The sequence below is a fragment of the Eutrigla gurnardus genome (genome assembly GCF_963514095.1).
Source record: "Eutrigla gurnardus genome assembly, chromosome: 20".
In the NCBI taxonomy this organism is placed as follows: domain Eukaryota; kingdom Metazoa; phylum Chordata; class Actinopteri; order Perciformes; family Triglidae; genus Eutrigla; species Eutrigla gurnardus.
In genome coordinates, this window is record NC_139931.1 from 11909154 (window position 1) to 11935440 (window position 26287).

General features: G+C 44.0%; 2 protein-coding genes across 3 annotated transcripts; both read left to right on the top strand.

Annotated features, from left to right (window-relative positions):
* Positions 1-539: 539 nt before the first annotated feature.
* On the top strand, positions 540-15478 carry map3k3 (mitogen-activated protein kinase kinase kinase 3). 2 transcript variants are annotated; one of them, XR_014599015.1, is made up of 18 exons: positions 540-1756; positions 5137-5218; positions 5739-5860; positions 6849-6889; positions 7279-7378; positions 7640-7753; positions 7925-8045; positions 8593-8726; positions 8942-9015; positions 9126-9193; positions 9427-9522; positions 9644-9805; positions 10008-10156; positions 11493-11624; positions 11930-12059; positions 12195-12372; positions 13183-13483; positions 13516-15478. XR_014599015.1 is itself a non-coding variant. In XM_084036730.1 (17 exons), exons 2-17 carry the CDS (start codon positions 5215-5217, stop codon positions 13409-13411), a joined length of 1854 nt encoding a protein of 617 aa, XP_083892856.1. In that variant the 5' UTR covers positions 540-1756; positions 5137-5214; the 3' UTR covers positions 13412-15478. The 2 variants fall into 2 exon arrangements, 1 of the variants encoding a protein (XP_083892856.1); XM_084036730.1 differs by having other exon boundaries at positions 13183-15478.
* Positions 15479-20363: 4885 nt separating this feature from the next.
* gfap (glial fibrillary acidic protein) lies at positions 20364-25036 on the top strand. The gene is made up of 9 exons (XM_084038222.1): positions 20364-20897; positions 22169-22229; positions 22317-22412; positions 22536-22697; positions 22805-22930; positions 23070-23290; positions 23385-23428; positions 23580-23662; positions 23886-25036. The coding sequence occupies exons 1-9, from the start codon at positions 20386-20388 to the stop codon at positions 23925-23927; spliced, it is 1347 nt and encodes a 448-aa protein (XP_083894348.1). The 5' UTR covers positions 20364-20385; the 3' UTR covers positions 23928-25036.
* Positions 25037-26287: the final 1251 nt, after the last annotated feature.

The following is a 26287-nucleotide window of genomic DNA, read 5'->3' on the forward strand; positions in this document are numbered from 1 at the left end:
GTTTTTACTACATTTCTGGCATTCAGACAGACAATTTTGAGTTACTAGTTAATTTACAGATTCACATGAATACAAAATACAATCAACAAGTCCATTATAGACAAAGCTAACCAAAGGAATATTAATTAGCTCTATATTTAGCAGCTGCAACATACATGTGGTTTACACATTTAACACAATTAAGCAATAATTTCCAAATGTAATAATACAATCTTATTCAAAAATTAGCTGGATAATAAGTACTCTTACTTTTGGTACTTTAAGTATCTTACACTAATGCAGGACTATTATTGGTAACAGTCTTTCTACACTGCAGAATGTACGAACTTGAGTACTCGTGATGCTGGCATAAGAAAAGCTGCGTTTGGTTGCAGCGGCAGGATGACAATGAACTCTTCAAATTCCGACTTTGTTATAGCTTTGAAGGCAGCATACGACGACGTCACAGCTGGTCCGCCCCATATTGTGCGCGCGCCTGCAGAAAGACTTCGTAACAGCGAGCTCCCGCATCTGCACAGCGTCTATTTAGATAGTTTAGTAAGCAGAAATCTCCCTGGGAACAAATCCGTGTTATTACACACGTATGGACGACGGAGAGTGAACCGTTTGGAAAACATGGACGCCACTGTACAGTACAGTTTTCACGACTTGTTGGAAGCTTAAAAGCGGGTTCCGGTGGCGATATTTTTCTCTGTCAGGAAGTTTGACGTATTCAGCTGAAGATCAGGACTATTTCTTACTTTGTTTTGATTTGGGGGAAAGTTGTGGACTGCCGTTAGCTCCAGAAGTCACACGACAACTCTGTGACTGAGAAAAGACTGATTTTTCTTTCACGTTGAAGTCAGTTTGGATCTCACGTGAATACTTAAGGAAGCGTAATTTAAGAGTCCGAAGCTCTGCGAAGTCAAAACATCGATTGAGTTTATCCAACTTGGCTTCGCTTGACATAAATTCCAGTTTATGTGTATAATATACAGATACATGTAGTTTTTTTTTTACTGCTAGTGTCATTACTGTCAACTTGCAATTCTTTACATATCATATATCATAAGTGGTTATTTTAATGATTGTTTAGTGTTCTACTGTTTATACTATTTTGGTCCCCAACCTGGCAACACAGAGAAGGAAAAATTGCAGATTTAGCAGGAAGATCACGGAAATCGTTTCGATCTTTTCCTCTGGCGAAGCTGTTATTCATAAATGGATTTCATACAGGCCATACGATTATTGCTACACCTTGTTTGGTAGGGTATTTTTTTTTTGTTCGTGTTGTTTTGGGATACAGCTCACTGACGTGAACGCCTGAAAGCGGGGAACCCGTGTGTCACACGTCTAAACATGTTTTGGAAATTTAAGTTTTCCAGAGATCCGAGGCTGGAGCCGAGTTTGTGTTTGGGCCACAGCTGGAGCAGCCTGATGTAGGGTTTTTTTCCCCCATCGGAACATTTTCTCTGTAAAACTCACAGCTGACCGGTGTGTTTGGTTCTACAACCTGGAAACTATCCCTTTGTGTGACTGCTTTAATTTTCCGTTGAAGAAGACGAGTTACCTGCTGGTGGTGGTTGTGGGGTGGGGGGTCAGCCCCGACATGGCGCCCCCACTCACACACTCCCCGGTGTGTCGGTCTGACTGAGGGCACTAATGGACGTGAGCACCGGCCGAACCTACTGCGTCATCCCTGCCGCGAGACGCCGGTGACCGAAGTCTGTTGCACACAGGAGAAGTCTTGTCCCGACGAAGGTCGTCAAGGCGACAGGTGAGTGTTGTCCACGTGACAGTGATGACAGGTATATGACAAGTGAATTGTGCTGCATTCAGGTTATGTGGGGAAAAAAGGTTAGTTTTTAGTTTGAAAACCAGACTGTAATCAGAATTTGTTGATATGCTGGGTAAATTAAAAAGTATAACACAACTTTATTTATTTAAAAATATATACGTTATGTATAAAGACTCAAAGTGGTCATATTCAAATAAAGAGAGGAAAGTCTAAAATACTAAAATAAGCCAGTAAAAGCGTATACATTATGTAAACCGTAGTTGCTAAAGTCTCCATATTCACATAGAAAAGGACACGACTTCAATGTCCTCCATTCTAGGGCCCTTCTGGAAAATGTCTTTTACGTCATGTTTCTTATGGGAAACACTATAACATGCAGTTAATCTGGGCTGCCTGGTTGTTCTACCCCGCGTAATCACATTCCCTGGGTTTATGTACCTATATTTACACAAGGTCAGTTGGCTGAGTTTGCATCCTTTTTTACAGCACCACCCTGCTTAGAGTTGAACAGAAACATGACTGATAAAATGAAACAATCACAAACAGAACAGAGTTTAGTAATGGGTTTTGAGTGACCAAGTAAGCTGTATAACTAACTGGTTCATAACTTGTTATCAAATTCGAAAACACTTCCAATCTCCCCTCTAACCCAATGAAATCTCAATATTTAGATTATTTTAATTTAAATAGGTCCATGCGATCCTGTCATTGGTTGTAATGGCCATCTTTCTCTGAATGCAAAAATATAACTGTTGGTGGTTTTTGTGATGGATATCTGTGTAAGTATATGCAGGTATGGACCACAGATGGGCCTCCGTCTCTTTAACGTTTCTGTGACTTTGCTCCATGAACACACAGAATAAGCAGCATTTTCGAATCATCTTGAGATTGTGTAAAATATTATGTATGCATGTGTGTTTATTAAAACGCCACAAAAAGGAACTTGAAACTTTAGCCAAGGCAAGCAGTAGAGACTTGTCCAGATTGCAATATTTAAATGTGTGGGGGTTACTTTGAACCCAAAACACATGTGCACCTGAAACAGGAGAGACATCAGGCCAGGAGATTTTGCTGTGAAGCGGCGATGTCCAGATGACTGGCCAAAGGCTAGAGTAAGAACTGTGGCTGGGAAAAATGGCCTCAGACTAAACACCTCTCAAAGCAGACAGAGACGAAAGGGGGGAGGAAAATCCATGTAAATCCTGCTAGTCCTGGAAATGTGATACAAGGAAAATAAAGCGGGCACAGCTGACTGGACTGGTAGAGCGCAGCCTCCTTCTCCATTGAATTCCCCACATTCCGCTTGGGAGGTAATTAAAATCAGGAGAAGCGGGGGGAAAGAAGAGGTTAGCTGGGGGAATGGATGGAAAGCTTGTGTTGACTAGAGGGACCCCTTGAGGTGCACAGTTCCCTGTGGATCCAGCACCTCTACTGTAGTCTTTGGAGAACACTGTTGTGGGCAGAGAGAGGAGATGGTGGCTCCGAGTGTCCTGAAGTGACTGTACATCCGTGCAACTAGAGGAGGAGTTGCAGTCTTCGGGGATTATATGGCAGAAGCATGAAGTTGGAAGGGTTGAAGGACAAAAGTACTTGGCACCTTCTTCGTTGGCAGGGGAACAGGAGCGTAGCGGAAGCTTGAAAGCGACGTGGGAACGCTCCGCCGACCACAGACGGACATGCCCGGCATTCCTGTGGGTGATTATTACCCAGAAATCCACAGAGTCAATGAGTTGCCTCAGGTACCGATGTTTCCCGTTTTCCTCTCAGATGCTACTCTTCAGACAGTCAGCTGCAACCTCTTCTGTAGGCTCCATCATCAGACACGGTTAACCACAGATTGAATGTACATGGGTTGGTTTGCTGCAGTGCATTTCTGGGCAAGGTGAAGCAAATGTCAAGCCTTGTTTACTGTGGACTCTGGTTTATATCTCCCTCTATTCAACAACTTTTAAGACCAGTCATGGGAAATGACTGAGAGGCTAATCTTATTTGCAGTGACTACTCAAATATGGCCATTTGTGTGAAGCGTATGCTGTTTGGGATGCACCAGTCCGGTCCACTGCAACAGTATCTGTGCCAATACTCATCTTATTAAGCGGATTAAGTATCGGCTAGATGTGACTGTTTCTATATCAATGTCAGTTGCATTCATTCGTGGCAGCCAAATCAGCATTAATTGCGACAGCAAGCCCCTTCTTCCTAGCTTCTCTGCATAAAAATGATCCGACAGGAGTTTTTTTTTTTTAATCTTTAATATTAAAGACCAGATTTGAAATGCATGAAAAAGTGAGATTTAACTTTGTATCAGATACATGTGTTGAGTTACTGGAATGTGGAGAGAAAACATCTGATCGGTGCATCTCTGGTGGAGAGAGTTTATTTGAATCAAGTCTCTCAATGCATGCAAGTGATTATCTTTAGTTTTGTTACCTATTTTATGCTTTTGTCAGACATATCTCCTTTACCATCCAATACTCATCCATCATCAACTGGAACTGAGAAAACTAGGTTTGTGTTTGAGTCCTTTTGAGTTCTCCTTTGCTGAATTAGTTCAAATCCAATAGCGTATGGGACAAATTAAGGGGAAACCCTCTCCATTGAAGGAAATGCCTCAGTTTATGATGCTATTGATGCCTTGAACTGGGCATGGTATAATACTGCCCTGTCAACATCCACAATGGAGCTATAACACAGCTGAGTTTGGGTTTTTGCAGCTTGTGCAATCAGAAGTTTAAAGCTGGTAGATATTTAAAATGGCAGAAAACTCCCTGTAAAAAAAACATTCTTCCCTTTGTAAACTCTGCCAAACTGTTCGCTGCCAGTGCTTGAGTTTCAGCCGTTTCCAATTGTCATTCTTTCTAATGGGCAAAAAACACGACAGACATTCTCACATGCACTGCACACGTTCTCATTCACTCAGCGTTCGGGGCACACGGACAAATCCTTAGGTATGTGTCCCGCAGGTTAGGGTTTCTCTTTGTCTGCAAGGAACCGAGTGCTGTAAATGAAAATGTAACACATTTTCTCTGTATCACGTTAACACCCAGTCATGTCATGTTATTACCCAGATACAATAAGGGTGCAGTGCAGTCGCTTTATCATGCCGGCCCTCAGGTTTCTTATGACCTCCTCGTCATGTCATGTTTACACCGGATGTGATGTTGGGCCGAGCTACTTGCATACTAACACGTTTTGCGAGACTGGCTGATAACCTTTTGTCATATGTCATCTCCTGTCTGACTCGATGACTCACATCGCTCTGCTCTGTCTCCAAGCAAAGAAATATGGACAGAAACAGTGCCAGCTACACACTTTCTCTCGTAACTCATTTATTTCTCTCTTTTTTTTAATCACTACAGGCTGAAGGTGGGTCGGCCACACCACAGACGTGTTTCTGAAGACCTGTTGTGTAGACCACATATGCAAACATCACCACAATGAGTAAGTCCTCTAAATTCTGATGTTAGACAGACATTGAGAGCATGCTTTCCTCGCAGCACGAGATAAAAACAGCAGACACACACACACACACCAAACACTGTCCCTGAGGCCAAAGCCTGCGCGAGCTGCTGCTCCAGACACTGTCGGATGAAGGATTGGTTTTCAAGTGTTATGTAGAAAGGGGTCTGTTTCTCTCTGCTGCCCCGGGGCTGTGTGATGTATTTCCAAGCTACACAAGGAGAATATTTTCTCTCCGTGAGATAGTCCAGCCAAGGCAGAGCTTGCTTGAGATCAAACATGGGAATAGGAATATCAAAAACAGTGCCTGCTTCCCTGCTTCTAATACCCCGTCACAGCATAGTCTCAATGTGGATGTAGTTAAAAATGACTAATTGTCCGCACACTCACCTTTTACTGCAGCGAGGCTCAAATCTCTCTGGCACACCAAGGCCATCCATTATCCAATCCACACTCTTAATTGTGCATTTCCCCCCCCCCCCCAACCCATTATCATTTTCAGATGAGAGGCAGGCTCTCCACTCTATAATGAAGGACCTGGTAGCCCTCCAGATGACGAGGCGCCAGCCCGTGTTGTCATACGACAGCGGCAAACTCAAGACAGCGGCGCAGGCCAACAGACAGGTGTGGTATAGCGGCAGATTCAACACTTCACAAGATGGTTTGGAAGCTTAGGCTTGTGTAAAGTGTTGCTGAGAGGGTAATACCTGTTATTATCCAGGCTTCACATAAGTCAGAATACTCAGCTACAAGCCAATGGCCTTAGATTCCGCTGTGAGCTGCAGCTCAAACATCTTGGTCCCACGTGTAAGTGCACATTTTTAAGAAAGCTGTCTCAAAATTGAACACATTTTGAAGTGGTTTCATAATTGTAGTTCTAAAGAAGCAACGTAGGCGACAAATGTCTCCATGAACAGCCATTTCTATTGTTGAAGTGCAGTCTGCTATCCACAACATGGATCGTCAACAGACCATTTGCGTTTGGAAGACTAAACAACATCAAACGGTTAGCAGTCTTTAAGTTATGTTCAGTATAAATTACACTACATTTAGAAGTCAGGAGGGACGCTGACAAAATCAAATCTTGGACCACTGCTGTTGTATAGAACTGTGTAATTTAATGCAAGTATATTCTTGTTTCTGAGTATTTCCCCTAGCCCACCCAGCCAGGTAATTTAGCATAATGACAGACCCTTTCCCAAGATAGCCACGCACAAATTTATTAAGTCCAGTTATTTTCAACGTATTCTTTAAAAATGTCTTCAGGCTGTGTGGAAAAGCGACCAGTAGGCCACCCACCCTCAATGTCTACCACAGCTGCCTGCAGCAACAGAGACCAGCCAAAGCAGACATCTCGTGTGCAATGTAGCGTTTGCTTAAAACCAGAGATTGTCCCCGTGGGAATGACAGTCTCCACTATTCTCCCACCTCAATGGTTTAAATCTGGACTTGTAATGAGTGGAAGTGGGTTTTTTCACAAGCGATGTAGTAACGGAGGAGGTTCAGAGCGGCATGTTTGCCCAGCGAACACTCTTTGTAGAAGGCCAGTAAGTGAAGACAATGCATGTGTCTTTTCATCTTTATGACCTTGCTGTTGCTGTTTTTCTCTCAGGACGACGTCCGGATAAAGTTTGAGTTCTCAGGAGAGCGGAGGTAGGTTTGATTTGGACTTTTCTTCACATGCATGTTGTGTTTTTGTGTATGGGTATCTTACATGCATACATGTGTGTATATATATATATATATACATGAGAACCAGTTCATGAGAAAGAGCACGTCTCAGACTCCACTCCAGCACTTCATTCAGACTGGTATGTGAGCTGGAGAATGGAGGAGGGAAAGGACTGTGGTTAGTCTGTGGCTGCCAGCACAAACCACAAATATGCAAGGTGTACTTAGAGGAATCTGCACTCACTACAAACAGCAGCTTGTGTGTGTGTTTTGCTTGCACGTGTGTAACAGTCAAAAGCACTTTCCTTAGCAGATGGTATAGATCTCTTCATAATCTGCCTGTATGATTTTCTTGCTTTCTTCATGTGTAGGATCCTGGTTTTTGGACGCCCCGTGCAGTTTGAGGAAATCCAGCAGAAAGTCAAGACGGTCTTTGGCCAGCAGCTCGACCTGCATTACATGAACAATGAGGTAAAGAAGCTGGAAACAGGGAATGTTGGGTATTTTCACTTGGAACATTAACATCAATCATCTTCTTTTCCTGATTCATTTTCTATCGAGAGACAAATAAACAGATGTTTGATTATTTATTTTGTTTCATACATTTTTAAATGTTTCCAGAAGTATTTTGTGTGCTTTTTTGAATCTTGATATGCGTTTGTATCATATATATATATATATATATATTGATATGATTGATTCCTGGATTGATCCCTGTCTCCTGCCGTACAGTTGTCCATCCCTCTGCGAGATCAGGATGACCTGGACAAAGCGATTGACCTGCTGGACCGAAGCTCCAACATGAAGAGCATCAGGATCCTGCTGCTCACGCAGGAGCACAGCAATGTGAGACACGCGTACACAAACACACTAGGCATGCATATACAGTGTGCCGTTGCATTACTGCCATTTCCTCACCGTAGAGCAGTGTTGAGTAAAATCAAAGTTCCCCATTACACATACGTTGCACCGACTGGCTTGCTGACGTGAAGCAATTGCTCCTCGTTCCATTTGCAGGCCTCCACCCCCTCCCACCCGGTGTTGTGTAAGCAGGTGAGGATCAAGTCCTCCCAGTCCACCGGAGACATCAGCACGGTGTACCAACCCTCCGAGCCCAGGGGGCGCCACCTGTCAACTGGTACATATCTTCAACTATTTTTCTCTGAAGCCTTAGAGTTGTGTTAATATTGGGTTATGGGTGGCTACCACTTCTTTTTCTACTTCCTCGATTTCCCTGTCTGTCGCCTTCGCTCTCACTCACTCTCTCTCTAGTTCTTTCTTTGGCTTCCCCTTTTAGCAATGGGTCCACTTCCTTTTCCTGTTCACCATCACTAGACGATGCCTGCTGGACAGCAGCCAATCAGATTAGAGAATGCTATTAGCGTGGTGGACCAGTGGCCTGGTTTAGGATGATGTGGCTGCAGGAGGACTTGGGAGCTGGACTTTGACAGCCCGAGCCATAAATATTAAAGCCAGCTCTGTCATTGCCCCTTTCAGGCCAAATGGAAGCAAACAGCACTTTGATTTGCTTTGTTATTCATGAACAAGTAGTTTAAAAATGACATCATCACAACTGATGTCCTCAAATCACATTGTTGATGTCATTGTCATTGTCCAGTTGTTGTTTTTTTAAATGTTTTATTCTTCATATATCTAATGTTTCCCTTATGCTCATAACTCCCCAGGTTCTCAGAACACGGGGCGTAGCTCGCCGCCTCCTGGTTACGTGCCTGAACGCCAGCAGAGGATCGCCCGCCAGGGTTCATACACCAGCATAAACAGTGAGGGGGAGTTCATCCCTGAGACCAGCGATCAGTGTGTGAGTCATTGCTTCACTATTGATGGAGAAAACCCACCTCAGAATATAAATACTGGTGTGTTTATGACTGTTGAGGTTTGATCACAAACAGCTTGAAGTGCTAAAAAAATATTGGGTTCATGCTCTCGAATTTTGGGGATTTTTTCCCCCTGAGACATGTGTACACAAAACACATGTGCGTACACATCCTTTATTTTCCATTGTACTCTGTGCAGGTGTTGGATCCCTGGAGCAGCGCAGAAAACTCCGTCTCTGGAAGCTGTCAGTCTCTGGATAGCAACTCAGACAGGTGAAAAGAAAAAGTCTGCCTGCCAGAACCTACTACTCATTACATATACATCATTTTTGACGATAATGATCAATGAAATCTCTCGCTCTTCCTCCTTCCATCTTTCACAGCCCCTCACTGAGGAAATCGCGTATGCACAGAGCCAAGAGTTACCCTGATAATCGCCAGGAGGGCTCAGGTGAGAGCAGAAAAGAAAAGCTAAATGCACATTTTATGGGATAGAACATTGTGACATCTTCTTTCAAACTTCCTGTTAATCACAATGAGCCACAATAGCATAAATACTACAGTAATTTCAAGTTCAGATCTGCCAGGTTCTTCATAAGAATGATCTACAATGAGAGTAATAAAGTAGCTCAGGTGTGACTCGGTAACCCTGCTGACCTTTGGCTTTTGGATATTTGCTTTCAGACAGGGAGAATAATGTGTATGACAGGGTTGCAGGGAAAGGAGGCACCTACCCTCGTAGGTACCATGTTTCCCTGCATCATAAGGACCACAGTGAAGGTAAGACCATTAGTATCCGTTTAGCAACTTTGTGATTTATTTGTCATGCTCTCACTTTTTCCTATATCCTCCCTTAATCTCTCGTCATATGATATTGAACCTTGAACCGGCTCTCCTTCAGGTCGCCGTACATTTCCGCGGATCCGTCGCCCCCAGGGCAATCTGTTCACTCTGGTGCCCTCACGCCGGTCGCTCAACGGCAGCGAGGAGAGTGTGGGCAGCTGGCAGCTGGTGGACGCTCAGGGCAGGCTTCGTCCCCAAGATCGTTCTGTCGCACACAAGTGTGAGTGATCTAGAACTACGGCCTTTTTTTAGGATCAAATGTTAAGTAATAAATAATTTATATAATGCAGGGTTCAAGGGAAAGTACTAATGCTTAAAACCGGGAAAAAGCTGGGGAAAAAATGCTCTCTTCTATGATGATGGTGTATTTAATGTAAAACCATAAATGAATAGCTGTTTGTGGGTTTGTTGTTTTTTTTCAGCACCCAGTGCTCCATTGACATGGCGGCGGGGGAAGCTCCTGGGCCAGGGAGCGTTTGGTCGGGTTTACCTGTGTTATGATGTGGATACGGGGAGGGAGCTGGCCGCCAAGCAGGTCCAGTTTGACCCCGAGAGTCCTGAGACCAGCAAGGTGAGACGCTAGATAGATGGTGGGGGGTCAAGAGGGCAACCTAATGAGAAATGGGCTTCAGGAACACGACATATGTGGACGAGGGAAGAGAATGTGTAACTGTTATAACACTGCTTTAAGAGCAAACCCAGCTGAGAGGGGATATATGCAGGGGATGTGGGACCACCAGGAAACCCACCATCTAAGCTACATAAGAAACAACGAAGATTGATGAGGTACAACAACGATGCTTCGGCAAGGGGGTGAGGGGTCAGGGAGGGGATGTCATCATCACTCACACTTCCAAGCCATAATAACAGCAGGTAGCCAACCCTCAGAAAGTCTGCTAGGAGACGTGGTTGCACATGACAAAGTCTACTCTTTTTTCTCAGGAAATGGTCATTTCCTCTTTACTTTTACATGGATGGATGTTGACATTACAGTCTTTTGTAAAAAAAAAATCAAATCATAGTTTGTTGATAAATAACAAATCTGTCATTCTGCACGACCGCCCAACGGTAAAAGCGCCAAGAATGACCTCATATGTTGAGCGTGTTAATCTGTTCAGGTCATCAGGCTGGAATGCAGGTAGCTAGCATGAATGACGGAGAATATGATGAATCAATCAACTATCTAAGTTCCGGGGTCTTAGGTCAGGTATTACGCCACACAAACTTTTATTTTGTCCCCAGACACATTAACGAGACAGTCAATCTGCAGGAAAGAGATGCAATAACTCAAGAGGTGGAATGTATGGAAGAGATTTTTCATTCAGCCCCCTCAACCCCCCTCTTTCCCATTTTAATGTCTTTTCCTGTCTTCCACGGAGAAAACATGCACTGTCACTTCCTGTATCTGAAAGGAGCCGGTGGCCGGTGGCGGTGGGGGGTGACGGGTCAGCACTGCCTTGGCTTCCCATCACCCCTTCACACCCCCCACCCCCAGCTTGTAGCAGATGTGAATCAGTTGTTTCTATTAAACCGGCTCCTGTGTTGGGACTTTGGGATTACTTTGACTTCCCTCTGTCTCCCTCTCTGTTGTGGCCTCATTCTCTGAAGTAAACACAGGAACCTCTTTTGAGGAACTGTGCTGCCGGCTGTCGTTTACTCCCTGCTTTAGGTTTCTCTTCTGGCAGACTGCACATGCAGCCATAAATCAGTGTGTTTATGGTTCCATTTCTTTGTCATCAGTGGTAACAGATATGGTGGAGTCTGCGTGGCTCCGCCATGTCCAGAAAATGCATTTTGTTTACAAATGGAAAAACAGTAAATCAACAGAAATGCATTGTTGAGAAATGACAGTCTTAATGTTTCATGTTCAGTGTGTAATTTCCCTCCTTCTTATTGTGTCTGTTCAGGAGGTCAGCGCTTTGGAGTGCGAAATCCAGCTGCTGAAAAATCTGCATCACGAGCGTATTGTTCAGTACTACGGCTGTCTGAGGGACCACAATGAGAAGACCCTCAGTATTTTCATGGAGTACATGCCAGGGGTGAGTCCCAGCAACGTTTAATGTCACAGCTTCAACCAGGGCTCCAGAGGAATGCTTTTTTAATGGCCGGTCTCCAAATAATGAATTGTAGCGCAGATCAACTTTGTCTCTGTATTTCTGACACCTGCAGTTCTTCAGGTGTGGTCAAAAGGCAATTTATGTTTAGTCCCTGGGACTTTGAACACATCACAGACATCTTTCAGGTGCCCTGGCTCAGACCTTTGGTGATGGGGTAAATTGGTGATCTTAAACCCTGGAATTAGTAGACAGTCTGTGTAAAGCACGTGCTTTTTTTTTCCTGTCAGGGTTCAGTCAAAGACCAGCTGAAGGCCTACGGGGCGCTGACAGAAAACGTGACCCGGAAATACACCAGACAGATCCTGGAGGGCATGTCCTATCTGCACAGCAACATGATTGTACACAGGGACATCAAAGGTAGTGCTGTTGAACCACAGAGGCATGGCTTATTACGCCGTTTAAACACTAGATCTTTATTTAGGCAGCGTTTAAACATATGGATGCTTGTTGAAGCTCATTGATCAAATATTTACGCGTTCCATGTCAACTCAGGTGCCAACATCCTGCGGGATTCGGCGGGCAACGTGAAACTCGGAGACTTTGGTGCCAGCAAGAGGCTGCAGACCATATGCATGTCTGGCACCGGCATCCGCTCTGTGACCGGCACCCCCTACTGGATGAGCCCGGAGGTGATCAGTGGAGAGGGCTACGGCAGGAAGGCTGATGTCTGGTAAGACCAAGGAGATACACAGCAGTGTCGTTTAAAATGTGATCCCAGTTAATCAACAGTGTTTTAAGGGATAGATGTCATGCTTGAGCTAACATATTAGTTGAATGCGAGGAGCAGCATCTGACATTTTAAACCAGTATTAATTGATTTAAAACAGGAAGTGTAGATGCTCATGTGTCTGCCTTCTTTAGCAAACGTATTTGATGATGAGATGCTGACATCTCTATAATGTATTCATATATATTGACATGCCATGACTGGAAAAATACACGCCATAATTGCCTGGTAGAATCTGGGCTGATTTTTCAAACTATCAGCTGGGACACTATATAATAAAAAGATTACTTGGATAAGATACTTTATATACAAACATGCAAATGGCAAACTTTCATTCAACAAGATAATTTTGAGTAGGATCCAGTGGCAGAACTGTTGTGCTCTCAAAGGGAAAGCTTATTAATAAAGTGAGGACACTGCTGTATGTAACCCCGTTCATACCAAACTCCCACACACAGAGCAGACAACATTCCCTAATGCATTCTGATTGGGTGGTGGCCTACCAGTCGAGTGATGTGATTGGCTGAAGGCCAGTCAGACAGGTCGTAACAGAGGTTGGTATGTCATGTTCCCAGGAGGGCTAGTACCTCCCAAACAGGTGGAGGAGGCCCTCTGCAGCAAGCGAGTTTCCACTCAAAACATTCCAGTAAAGCTTTAGTGCTGAGCAGCCAATATGTGGTATTTGTCTCAGCTTGTTATGTGACTTCACTGCAGATTAAAATAAAAAATAAAAATCATGCATTTCTTTTGCAGGAGCCTTGGTTGTACAGTGGTGGAGATGCTGACAGAAAAGCCTCCATGGGCTGAATATGAGGCCATGGCGGCCATATTCAAGATCGCCACCCAGCCCACCAACCCACTGCTGCCCTCGCACACCTCCGACCAGGCACGGGACTTCATAAGCTGCATATTTGTGGAGGCCAAACACAGGCCCAGTGCCGAGGAGCTGCTCAGACATCCCTTCTCCCAGATTCTGTGCTGAAACCTGTCTGGTTTCTGAACTTCATCCACAGTGTGGCCTCAGGAGTATCTGTAGCTTCCTGAACATGCATCCGTGGCAGAAATCTGGACGTGGAACCTGTCTAGAAGTCAGTGTTAAACCCACACAAATCCACAAAACGAGACATTTTGATGAAAACAGCAGGCGTCAATGCAGTCGTCAAACCTTGCTCCTACAAGAGTGACCACCAGGGGGAAACACAACACAGTGTTGTGGATCCTTCTCAGACACAAACGCACATAATGCATACACTTCCAATGATGTTCTTCGAAGGCTGCATCTTCTTGAAGAACCCTCTCCTGTGTTTACATTCACTTGTTGGGCATGGGTGGTCATAAGAAATACCAGGAAGCCCTACAGTGTTTGAAGCATACAGCTGAGCACCATTTTAAAGCTACAGCACCCCACTGGTGCACAACAGTGTTAATTGGACAGGATTGTTCTCATTTTTTCCCAACTTCATCCGTCTCATTTTAAACAAAGTTTAAACTAAAACTCTGTTAAGATATTTGGGATGCACTTTGCATGTTTGTGTAGATTGGATGAGACACAGTACCCTCGATAGACCATAATGCACCACAGCTACTACCCTCCTACTACTAGTTACTATGCAGCTAGAATATTGAGATCAGACTCTTCATTTCCCCCCTCCACTCTCACTATTTCTGACTCTCTACCTGTAAAAGTAACTCATGCATGCAGATTATGAGAATCGGTGCATTTCAGTGAAGTCTATGAATATGAATGACCTTCTCATTTAAAGTATCAGGATAAAATGTAACCGTCTAAGAGGAGCTGAGGGTGGATTTTCCCTTTTAAAGTGACTCTTCCAAGTCCTCAATGTGACTTATCCTTCTACCTGCCATCCTCTTCTTGTAGCTCTTCACAGGTGTTCTCAGCCGACAAAGTGCCAAAAAGGCAAGATGAAATGTTATGCTACAGACTTGGTGTCAATTATATGTGAACGTGAAGCAGATGATGCTTTTTATGGTTTGGAAATACAAACTTAGGGCCTTAATTTGGAAGTGATTTCCATTGCCTTTACCTAAGATCTTACTGTCCATGTGTGTCTGGCCCAAACATCCCTGACTGAGGAGCCTTAGCTTAAGGATCAATTTTAAATCAGATGCACTTTTATGTGAAATGAATGTTTTTTTTTTTACTTCAAATGTGAAAATTGTTTCATTTTTATTTATATCCCCACGTCCGTCCCAATTAGATTTTTATGAGCAAATATATATATATATATATGTACAAATATATTTTTTATATTTAGACTGTGTCATATCTAATGATACTACCAGGACCTTGTGTCATTAAACGTAAATCATTGAAAGCAGCTGGTTTTGCAGACATTACAGAATTGGGGTTTATAAATGTAAAATGGGTGGAAAATGAACTCTGGTTGCCTGGTTCTTACACGAGCTCAAACAAAGAACCCTTTCCACACATCCTCAGCTATGCATTGAGATGACTTGTGTTACCTGACAGTTTATAGAAACTTTGCATCCTCTCCTGAATGAAACCTTTAAAGGCTTAACTGCTGGGAGTTTTTCTATGCGATCGCAGCGTTACTGAAATGCAAGTAAAGTGTGTGTGAACCAAAGACGAGCAGGATCGGAGCCAGTGTTGGATTTCAGAGTTCACTCTCCAACCCCAGACGACGACTTTGTTTATCCCAGGGTTCAGACGAGTCCAGTATAGAATGATTTTCTGGGCACAAAACTTACTGCTAACGTGATAACCTCCGATGGGGCTGCTACAGGCTTAACGGCCTGGAAATATGGTCAGTGTTGAAAATAATGACTTTTTAAGGAAAACACGGCGAGATAAAGAACCCTGTGGTAAGCAAATGAATGAACTAGTTGATTAGAGATCTATATATATATATGTAAATGTATGTTTATGTATCATGACATGACTTGCAGTGCAAAGTCTAATGTATCAAATTTATTTTACAGCAAGAAAAGTGTGCTGAATGAACTATGTATGTTTGTATGTCTGTATATATGTATGTATATATATATACACATATATATACAGACACACATATCATGCCTTCTCTCCAAAACAAATAAATAGTTTTTAAATATGTTGTTTGTTCGTTTGTGTGCATGTGTAGGACAGTTGTGTCTTTTCCAGACTCGGCGAGTCCAGTAAATGAAAGTCTGACCTCATTTCTGGCAGAAAGAAGTAACTTGATTGATGCACTCGTTTTTTCCTCTCCCTCTCTCTCTCTCTCTCCCTCGTTTTGTTTCTTCCTCTTTTGTTCTCCCATGAAGGAAAACAGGAGGCAGATACAGGAAGGAGAGATTTCTACCGCCGTGTCCGACTGTGAGATGGGAAAGGAGATTGTATCGGACAAAAGGGCCTTTTCACACAGAAATGCATTGCGTTTGACAGGTTTGGTTTTTTATTGCCTTAATGTTCATTCTAGTTCACCCCCACAGCACACAAGGAACGATCCGAGGACGATAACATGTCTATAGAGGAAAACACGATTTCTGGGGTCAAAGAGGAAAAAGAGGAACTGCATTCTTCTTGCATCCTCTTCGGTTTCTCATATATGAATGACTAGATTTATTTTTCTGGTCATTCATTTATGAATTTTCTCCAAATGAATCAACTCCACTTGGTAAACGATTTCTCAGAAATACACATTATATTGTCAAAGAAAACATACAACATGCTTGGGGTCTAATTTCATCATGTCCCTTATGTTGAGGGAGAACAGATGAAGCTTGTAGCTGTTTAACATTAAGGCCGCTTCCCTCTGACTCCTTAACCTTTAGATGTTACATGTCAGAGAGGATTTGTTTCAGTGGTTTTGGCCTGAATTCAACATGTAAAACATACAATATCAGTAAACATCTTTGGTGTTTGATAGATTGCCATGACCTTTGGCACTCACATCCTTGGACATCCTCTACTATCACCAGCAGGTGGACACAATGTGAAATTTGGCATTGACCCTTAAGATGACGTGCATTCACTGTGGTGACCACTAACCAAATACTTTTTGACCAAATACCTACAAAAGTATTCACAGCCTCAACTATAATAAGCATTAAAGGACAGTGTTTAGTAATTGGCGGCATCTAGTGGTGCGGTTGCAGATTGCAACCAACTGAAACTTCTTAACTTCAATTAGAAAATGTGAGTGCGCTAACAGGTTAAAAACTATGATGTGAATATGGTAGGTTCAACATTTGTATGTTAATATTTAGCAATTACATGTAGGCCAAAGCACTGTGTCTCAGTAGCCTTACAACCTAAAGTGAAGCTAGCATCGCTGCAGACCTGTAGCAATTTCTGGCATATGATCAGTCTAATAAAACATGTGATAACCATCAGTGCGTGTATCAACAGTCTGAGGTAGTATCTGAGTTGTGCTTGTTATGTGTGTGTGGTATGCAGCTCTGTCTGTGTGGTATATTTGGCCCCCCAGCATTCCTGCTGACAGGCAGACTGGAGCTTCGGGACTGAAACGGCTCTCCTCCGGTCCGCTTTGTGGCTGTTTGGACGCAGTGGTGCCGAGTCATATATTCGGCTTATCCGTCCCAGTTAAGCCCCCCCTGATTTCCATCACAGCTCACTCCCATCAGGCCTTGCTGGTTCAGAATCCCCCAAGCTTTTAACTGTGTTGAGTTTTGGGTGTCATGTGTCAGGGTTTGGATATGAGCGTCAGCAGCACCAATGAGCCCCACATTTGTTTAATCAGTAATGCAGGTGTAGTTTCATAAAGTTGGATAATGGTGTGATACTTTGTCATTAGTATGGTGGAAAGTAACCCAGTAAATTCACTTTTTTTTATACTTAATTTAAGCCACTACAACATTAAAATGCTGCCTGCATGTTAATTACATAATGGTTAGCTTTACTTGTTATACCATTTTAATAAAATGTTTATTCATAATGTATAAAATGATTCTTGCACTGTGGTATTATTACATTAAAGATCTGAATATTTCTTCTATCTCTGCACACAAGGATATGCAAGAATACATTCATGAAAGAATAGAGCTTCACATGGGGACCACACACACACACACACACACACACACACACACAGCAGCCAGGACTTGAAGGCTTAAACATGCCTTTATATGACTGCTGAAGTTTCAAAATCATTTTCTCGCCTTCAAAGAACAGAAGGGATCGTTCCACTGCTGGATCTCAGGCTCACATCTGTTTCTTGAGATGTGGAAAGAGAAAACCCTTTCTTTGCTTTCTGTCCAAAAAGCTGATAATTTACAGGTTTTTTTTGGCGTCACGTTTTTTTTGTGTGTGTGGTCCTTTAATCTGCTTCCATTGTTTTGTCTGTGTTTACTTGCTTTTTTGTGATCCATTATTGCAATGAGCACATACGCTCACTGATCTAGTACAGAAATCCATGTTTAGTAACAAATCAGGTATTCTAGATTAAAGTCTGCTCCTCCTTTAATTTACATCCTGTCTGGGGCCTTAACGGAGGTGGAGCTCATTTCCAGCTTGTTAGTCAGGATTCAATTTGGTATGTGGCCATCAGTGAGGGTGAGGGATGGTGGCGGAGAGGCTCACGCTGGGGATTCTGGGTGTAAAATGCCAGAGCACAAAGCGAGCGTTGAGTATTATGCAGTCAAACTTAGCTGGCAACGTGTTTACTTGGCCTGACATCAGAATGAGTCCGGCTGCATTAAGCCCCTTTCTTCCTTGTAAGTCCTGCAAATGAAATGGTCTCCTCATGTTGGACACATGAATCAGCTGTTTGATTTGGCCCTCAGTGACTGCAGCAGCGGGGAGGGACGGGTCTGCCCCCCCCCCCCCCACCTCTCTCTGTGGATGTTTAATGTTCGAGGCATATTACCTTAGTGACCAGATCTGAGGCAACGGCAGTGATTGTCCAAAACATCCAGCGAGCTGAAACAATTAGTGTCACCTTAATGATGCAACCCTGGCATTAATCCTTAGCGCTGGAGCCTTTTAAAGCAACAAATCTCTGCCAGACGTACAGTGTGCCATCTCGTTTAACCTCTATTAACGGAGACCAATTTGAATTCAAGACACTGTGTTGTTGTTTTTCTTCCTAACAGCAACAACACTCGGAGGCCAGATAGTAGAGTCATACGGAGCTTTATTCACCGTCTCCCAGTAGTTTCCCCTCTCCAGGACTTTACGAGCCAGTGACAAAGAAGTCCTTTATGTCACACTGCTGTTGTGGTTTTACTACCTGTAGAAACACCACAGTTAAATGACTTTACCTTTGTTCGGTCTTCTTGACTACGAATAATGTTTGAATTGAACTTTAAATGAATGCTGGAAGATTTTCAAATGTGCAATGTACAGTTTTCGTTTGCCCCGGTCGGTTCCCACGATCGGCCAGCCATTGGTTTCTGTTCATTTCTATGTCTTGGGATGTTAACGGACGAGAAAATAAAATGAACTGGGGGAAAAATGAAGGAATTATTATTTATCAGTGCTTTCAGATATATGTTTCACTCGTCGCACCACATTTTGCTGCTGTAAAAGGTTATTAGACTATATTTGTAGTAAATAAGCTTGTCAATTTGTAATACGTGTTTAATGCCTTAATCCTTCTTGTCTTCAGGGATGTATACTTGGAGAACTCAGTCACAATCTCATCTCCACAAATCCCATCCTCTCCAAAAAAGACGTCATAAAATGATCAGCTGAAGTGGCCTGAGGTATCTGGCCCTGCGGTTGTCAAGGTAATGGGTGAAAATGGTTTCGTAACGCAGGCTCTGTTAGTCCTCAAGGAGTTCAGATTAGGTCTGCCCCCCCCCCCCCCCCCCCCCCCCCTTACATCCCACTCCTCCCGTCTCTACCATCCATCTGTCCTTGGAGCCAAACAGGACGTCTAATAGCCTGAATGTAGTGAACACCCCAGAGTCCTCCAGTCTCACCGGAGCCTCGGCTACAAAACTACCCATGCAGCTATAAAAGTGTGCCTGTGCTGCTCCAGCATGATGGTCAACCAGCTGTAAATTTACAGTTATGTGTGATGTTTGTCATGTTACTCAGCTCACTAAAAAAAAACCCTTAGCTACAAGAGTTAGAATCCTCCATGTGTTTCAAATGGATAACATTGATATTATGAATAACACATTAATGATATTTAAATAACAACAGGCTGTTTTTTAGGTAAGTATTGCATGGAGACTCACTAATGATGTATTGCTGTTAACCATTATATTTTGTTTAATTTCAACATCAGTTTCTAAATAAATTATATTCAAGATGAATCTTTTTCTATGATAGCTTATTCTCCTATTAGCGTGAGCACGTGAATAATTGAAGCTATGTAATAAAAGATGATCCAAAGAGGAGAGAAAGACGGGCCGAGGTTCTGTCCTCCTACATGCTGTTTGTCTCCTTCGTGGGACCCCAACCGTAAATCCACTAAATCCTGCAGGTTTACATGTTGGACATCGTCCGACACGCAGCAAAACATATTTCCCTTTTTCTCATGTCTGATCTTCTGTCCTCTGTCACTCTGCAGTTGCTTTCTCTGGTTAGAGTATGCAGATCTCTTCCCAACATCTCCATCCCTTTGTCCCATCAAACGTTTCTGTTTTTGTGAGAGTGCATGTGTGGTCAGGTTGAATCGGTGGCCAGACCCTGTCACACACATTCCTTTTCATTCAGCTGGAACAGAAAGAAAGGGAGAAGGACAGAAAAGGGGAGTAAGTAAGAGAGAGAGGGAGAGGGGGGGGGGGGGGGAGAGGGAGAAGGCCAAGAGACATTTGTAGTTGAGTGGACGAGCACAGACAATCCCCTGCACACAGCTCTTTGAGTGTCATGAAAACCACCCCTTCGCTCTCCCTTTTTGCCCCATTCACCGCCTGCCACCCTCCTTTCTCTCTGCCGCACCCTGTGGCCTCTCTGCTTTGGACTTGGGGGTTCGCCTGCCTCTATAAAAGCCCAGTTTGTGTCCCGAACGAGCTTCATTCACCATCATGGAGAGTCAGAGAGTCCAGTCCTCGTACAGGAAGCGCTTTGGGCCTCAGGGCTCAGGAGTCAGAATCGGTGGCCTTCCTTCCAGTCGCCTCTCCTGGCACGGCACCTCTCGCAACGTCACCCACTCCAGCCCGATATCCCGAATCTCCTTGGGTTCAACCAGCACGGCCCTGCTCCTGGGGAGCCCCGTGGACCGGCTGGACTTCTCAGCCGAGTCCCTGATGAAGGCCCAGTTTAAGGAGACGCGCACCAACGAGAAGATGGAGATGATGGGCCTGAATGACCGTTTCGCCAGCTACATAGAGAAGGTGCGCCTTTTGGAGCAGCAGAACAAGGTGCTCGTCACAGAGCTGAACCAGCTGAAGGGGAAGGAGCCCAGCCGCCTGGGAGACATCTACCAGGAGGAGCTGAGGGAGCTGCGCAGGCAGGTGGACGGTCTCACATCTGGCAAAGCTCGGCAGGAGATAGAGAAGGACAACCTGGCTGCAGATCTGACCATGCTCAAGCAGAGGTAGGAGGTAGCGGGGTTGAACTCTTGCACAGGAGCAACACCCTTTTATGTCTGCTCTTATTCTCTTAGATAATGAATGCATAATGTGTCTGACTCTTGCACACTACTGAAAATACATTGATGTTAAAGTTGGCACTTTATTTTAAAATGTGGATTAACTAATACAAGGAAGGCAGAGGTTTGTCTCTTTATCCAGGGTTTCGAAATGTGTTCTGCAGTCTGCAAAAAAGTCCTGCAGTCCTGCAGACTTTTTTTTTTCTTCTATGCATCGTTTTGCTTATTCAAAATAGCACTTTAAATTCAGGGACATTTGTTGTATCGCTGAGATTTAGTCATTTATATGCAGATTTATATGCAGATTTGGTTTGTCTCTGATTCTCTGGAATGCAGACCACTGTGCTTTGCCCAAGCTCTACTCCTGGATCCCTCTTTACAAACTTGATCCTGACTGAACCCCTCGTCGCCATTGGGGGAGTGTGGAGGAATGAGGCAAACACAATGGCAGCCCTCCACAAAGGAAGCAGGCGGCCACGCAGATGTTCTGTTGTCGCCTGTTACTCCGAAACACGGATTCACTGCAGTCGCACATATCCAGCCGGAGAATAAGCGATTAAGTGTCCATGAGGGTGGAAAAGTCAGACTCCTCTCTACCCTCTGATTACACCCCACAGCTGCTGAAAGACGAAGACGTGATGGCTGGCTGAGATGGTCAAAGGTCACTTTTGTGATTCTGCAGCTTCTCTTGAACCACTCAATTCAGCAAACTCTGCATGAAGCGATACAGATGTTACCCAAAGTCTGGGTATTTATGAATGCCTCAGATGCAGCGGTGTGCACACACACACACACACACACCCCTTTGTGTGCGTGTGTGTGTGTGTGTGAACCGCATCCCGTGGGAAAGGCCTCTGGCTGTTGAGTGAATGTGTAATGATGCATAAGCTGCCCTTTCAGCTGAGCCCCCGTCGTCTCCTGAAGCACGAGGAGCGGCACCGACGCTCACAGTAAAAAAATCGGATGGAAATGCTTGAGATTGGTTTTCAGTTTTCCATAGTTTGACTCTCTATATGCAGAAGAGTCTCACTTGAATTGCAGGAAACTGTATGCTTGTTTCACTCTTTCTGATGTTGTGCCATCAAGAAGCGGGGAGAAAATATAGTACTATCAGGCATGAGAGCAAAACGTCACATTATTATTGTTATTTAAAAATATAATGTGATGTATACATACATATATTTCAAGCTTCTACTCCTCTTTTGTGATTTATTCAGGTTGCAAGATGAGATTGGTCTGCGACAGGATGCAGAGAACAATTTGAATACCTACAGACAGGTAGGCACAATTCTGCTAATATTTGCAATCATACATTCAGTATGCCTGACTGTCCTCATTCCTATGTGTGCCTCATTCTTTGCATAGGATGTGGATGAGGCGGCTCTCAATCGCGTCCAGTTAGAGAGGAAGATCGATGCCCTGCATGAAGAGATAAACTTCCTGAAGAAGACGCATGAGGAAGTAAGAATGACATTGAAAGAAACAAATATGCCCAATCGACCTAAATATCCTGTACCTTTAACTACACGTAACCACGTCATGTGAACTTTTCTTCACTTCCTCCTCTACCTTTCCCCCCCTCAGGAGCAGCGTGAATTACAGGAGATGATCATGGCCCAGCAGGTGCATGTTGACCTGGATGTATCCAAACCAGATCTGACTGCTGCTCTGAGGGACATCAGGGTCCAATATGAAACCGTGGCCAACTCAAACATGCAGGAGACAGAGGACTGGTACCGATCCAAGGTCAGAAGACTCAAATCTATGCCTTGCAGAACTGAGACTCTGACTGAGAGTAGAGTAAAAAAGTGTTTGTGAGGAGATACTTACAGGCTGTTTGCCTTCTCACTCAGTTTGCTGACCTGACAGATGCAGCCAATCGAAACACAGAAGCCCTGCGCCAGACCAAACAGGAGGCCAATGAATACCGGCGTCAGATCCAGGGGATGAACTGTGATCTTGAGGCTCTCCGTGGGACAGTAAGTCCACAAAAGTATATCAGTGTTGACAGCAGGACGGTCCTTTAAAATAACCTGTCTAGAACAATGAAGCATCAGTAAACAGTCTGTTACCTTCGATGTTGGTGTTCATTACTTGGTCTTGTCTCTTTTTTTCCAGAACGAGTCTCTGGAACGCCAGCTCCATGAGATGGAGGACCGCTTCGCCATGGAGTCTTCTGGGTACCAGGATACAGTGAGCCGTCTGGAGGAGGACATCCACGCTCTGAAGGAGGAGATGGCGAGACACCTGCAGGAGTACCAGGACCTTCTCAACGTCAAGCTGGCCCTGGACATCGAGATTGCCACCTATAGGAAGCTGCTGGAGGGAGAGGAGAGCAGGTGAGCCAGAGCTGGGCAGAATGGTTGGGCTTCACACGACCAACAAATGTAAACGAGGAGTGATAATAGAAGTTTTTTCTTCTTCTTCTACCAGAATCACCATTCCAGTTCAGAACTTTTCCAACCTACAGTTTAGAGGTCAGTAGCAAATGTGACAACTCCATATTATCTTTCTTTATTGATTTAGCCATTTTTGTCAAAGGCCACGGTATACGATTCCTGTATATTAGTCACATTAGTTGGACTGCATTGATCGTCCCCCCTCCTTCTCCCTCCATGCATCTTTTAGATACTAACTTGGACACTAAAACCCCAGAGGCCCACGTGAAGAGGAGCATTCTGGTCCGAACTGTGGAGACCAGAGATGGGGAGGTATGAGCCTTCACACAAAAACAACACCGTCTGAGCTCACGCACACTGAAGCATGCCAATCTGCACATTGCACCTCTCAGCCATTCCCTCTGGAGGGCAATGTTGAACCCTTCTGCAGGTTTTCACACTCATTCGCTGTGGCTTCTGCACACCTGATGCCATATGCTATTAAAAACTCACTAGGGATTTTTCTATTTTTAACTCTGATGTCTTTTCCTTTCAGATCATTAAGGAATCAACAACTGAACACAAAGATCTTCCTTAAAGTTCAGTCCTCGGTCACGACATGAGGATTATTGCTTTCCTTCTCCAAACCCAAAAGCTGTTCCATCAGTCATCACATTATTTCATTTTTCTCTCTTTTCATCATCACCTGCAGGCTAATCTGTTATGCCCTCCAACCATGACATAACTATTAAATACTCCTAGACGCCCTCATCAGAACTTTTACCAAAAACATTAACTTTTATACAGCGGTGAGCTAGATCACTTATCTTAAAGGGTCTGTAGCCTGTTCCAGTAAAAACTACTGGAAATCTCTGGTGATCTGTTTAATTTTAACATAGATTTAATAGATTTCTAGCCTCGTTTCAGATTCGCTGCCACAGAAGAGGCCTTGAAACGTAGTGAGTGTGTTCAGCTAATACGTAGCCTGATGGAGGTTGATGTGTGGTAATGTGTACGTGAAATGTGACAAGGGAAGTAAAGAGGGAGTTGGGGGTTTTGTAGACATCAGAATTGGCAGGAAATGAATGGTACGTGTATGTTAGAGCAGCTTTTGGCAGAACGAGGAATTTGGTTGTTTTTAACCTTGTCTGGTGCTATTTGGTATTTCATTCCTTTGTGTTAGCAGCAGCCACCTCTGCTTGTGTGTTGCTGCTTGTATTACCTGCACAGGTGTTTTCAATGAGTTTATTCCTGTCTCACTAAGGCTGATTAGATGTTTGCTCTGATTGGAGCTGGCTGGAGATCTTTGAACTCAATCTGCAACCCTCAACCCTGATATCGCCGCTTTTGACGGGAGGATTGTAAAACAGATGTTATGTATGGTTTACTGGACACTCGGTGATCTGCAGACATTGCAATTGAGTTAACAGACAAAAACACTATAAGTGACTCACACTTGTGAGCGCAGACTTAAGGCACGCGAGTTGTGTAAGTGTTAAAATCAAAATCACCAGGACATCAGACAAAAAAGGAGTCAGCCATTCAAGATGAAGTCCCTGCAGTCCAACATTAATCAAAGTTACGATGTTTGACGTATGCGTTTTGGCATGGGCATTCCAATTATCCTGCGAAAAATGTAGCAACACTCGGCAGTCAAAGAAACAACATTTGCCTTTAATCTGTCTAAATCTATTTGCACAAGTGTTCCATGTGACTGCACCGATGGCAGATGCTGTGTTTAAATGCTTTCCACTCAGAGGGCAGTGACCGTGGCAACCTTTACAGTCATGTCACATGCATACCCTTTGTAAAACGCCCATCAACAGGTTCAACAAAACTAGAAGATATAAACCAACATTTCCTTCAGCACTTAACTCCTGCTCTTCTGCATCCTCCATTCATCACATGGTCAGCTGGTGGCGTCCTCTGTCTCTTGAACACAACCTGATGAGACACTCCAGAACGTGTCAGGGCATGCCCACTTTTCCAGCATGTGTGACGGGGGGGACAGATCCAGCTAATCCACCCAACCTCCACCAAACTCACCAGCCAATATCTGTTGCATTTGACTGATGGCGGAGATACGCATAGGCAGTGGAGTTTGCTATGGAGATAACAAGTGCACCAGAAACCCTTGTTTTTATTTTATCCTTTGAATGGAAGGATGCTGGGGTGAAAAGGAAGGCTGGATGGATGGATGGACAGACGTCACAGCTCTGACACTGTAATCACTGCTGTGTTGGAAGTCCCGCTGGCTGAAGCCACGCTGACAGACCTCGCCACTAATGAGAGTGGTGCTACACCGAAGCTGGCTGTCGCTGTGCTCGTCGCCAAGGACACGCTACAAATTTGTGTTCCCATGTGCCTCCCACCTTCCCCCTCCCCCCTCCACAACTTCCAACTGTCATTTAACCCCTTCTTATGTTTCTCTCGATAACATGCAGCCCTCTCTTGTATTCGCTAAATGTCGATCTAAGATAGAATTTCTCACTCTTGAGTCTTGTGTGAGGTGGACCCAGCTTTTTTTGGGTAAGAACCTCCGCAGATGGGAATATAACATTAGTTTTGACCAATGCTACGTGCTAGGATGTGAACCTAACAACAATAAAACATTTGGTTGTGCAAGTCAATGCCTCTTGTTTTGTTTCCTACCAGTAATGACATTTTGGACGTTTAAACTGCAACTCAATTACATACAATACATCAGCTTTCTTCTCAGCCAAATGAGTGTTATATATGCTGACAGTTAACTTGAGGCTACTACAGGAATGACAGACACTATTCATCATCATAACAGATCGCCTCTGCTGAGCAGGTTGGTTCACTTCCTGTAATATCACGGCTCATTACCAGAGTTACTGTATATCCTGGCAGGCAGATCATTGTAGCTGAAAACAGAGTCACCTGAGATGCAGATAAACTCCTGCACTTGATTGTCAAACACCTAAACTAAAAGTT

Bases quoted from the DNA above. Each gene is read 5' to 3' on its own strand.
- map3k3 (XM_084036730.1), top strand. The intron at 11,625-11,929 runs GTGAGTCCCAGC...TTTTCCTGTCAG, and splicing joins TCATGGAGTACATGCCAGGG to GGTTCAGTCAAAGACCAGCT. The intron at 12,373-13,182 runs GTAAGACCAAGG...TTTCTTTTGCAG, and splicing joins GGCAGGAAGGCTGATGTCTG to GAGCCTTGGTTGTACAGTGG.
- gfap (XM_084038222.1), top strand. From the start codon at position 20,386: ATGGAGAGTCAGAGAGTCCAGTCCTCGTACAGGAAGCGCTTTGGGCCT. The intron at 22,413-22,535 runs GTAAGAATGACA...TCCCCCCCTCAG, and splicing joins TGAAGAAGACGCATGAGGAA to GAGCAGCGTGAATTACAGGA. The intron at 23,663-23,885 runs GTATGAGCCTTC...TTTTCCTTTCAG, and splicing joins TGGAGACCAGAGATGGGGAG to ATCATTAAGGAATCAACAAC.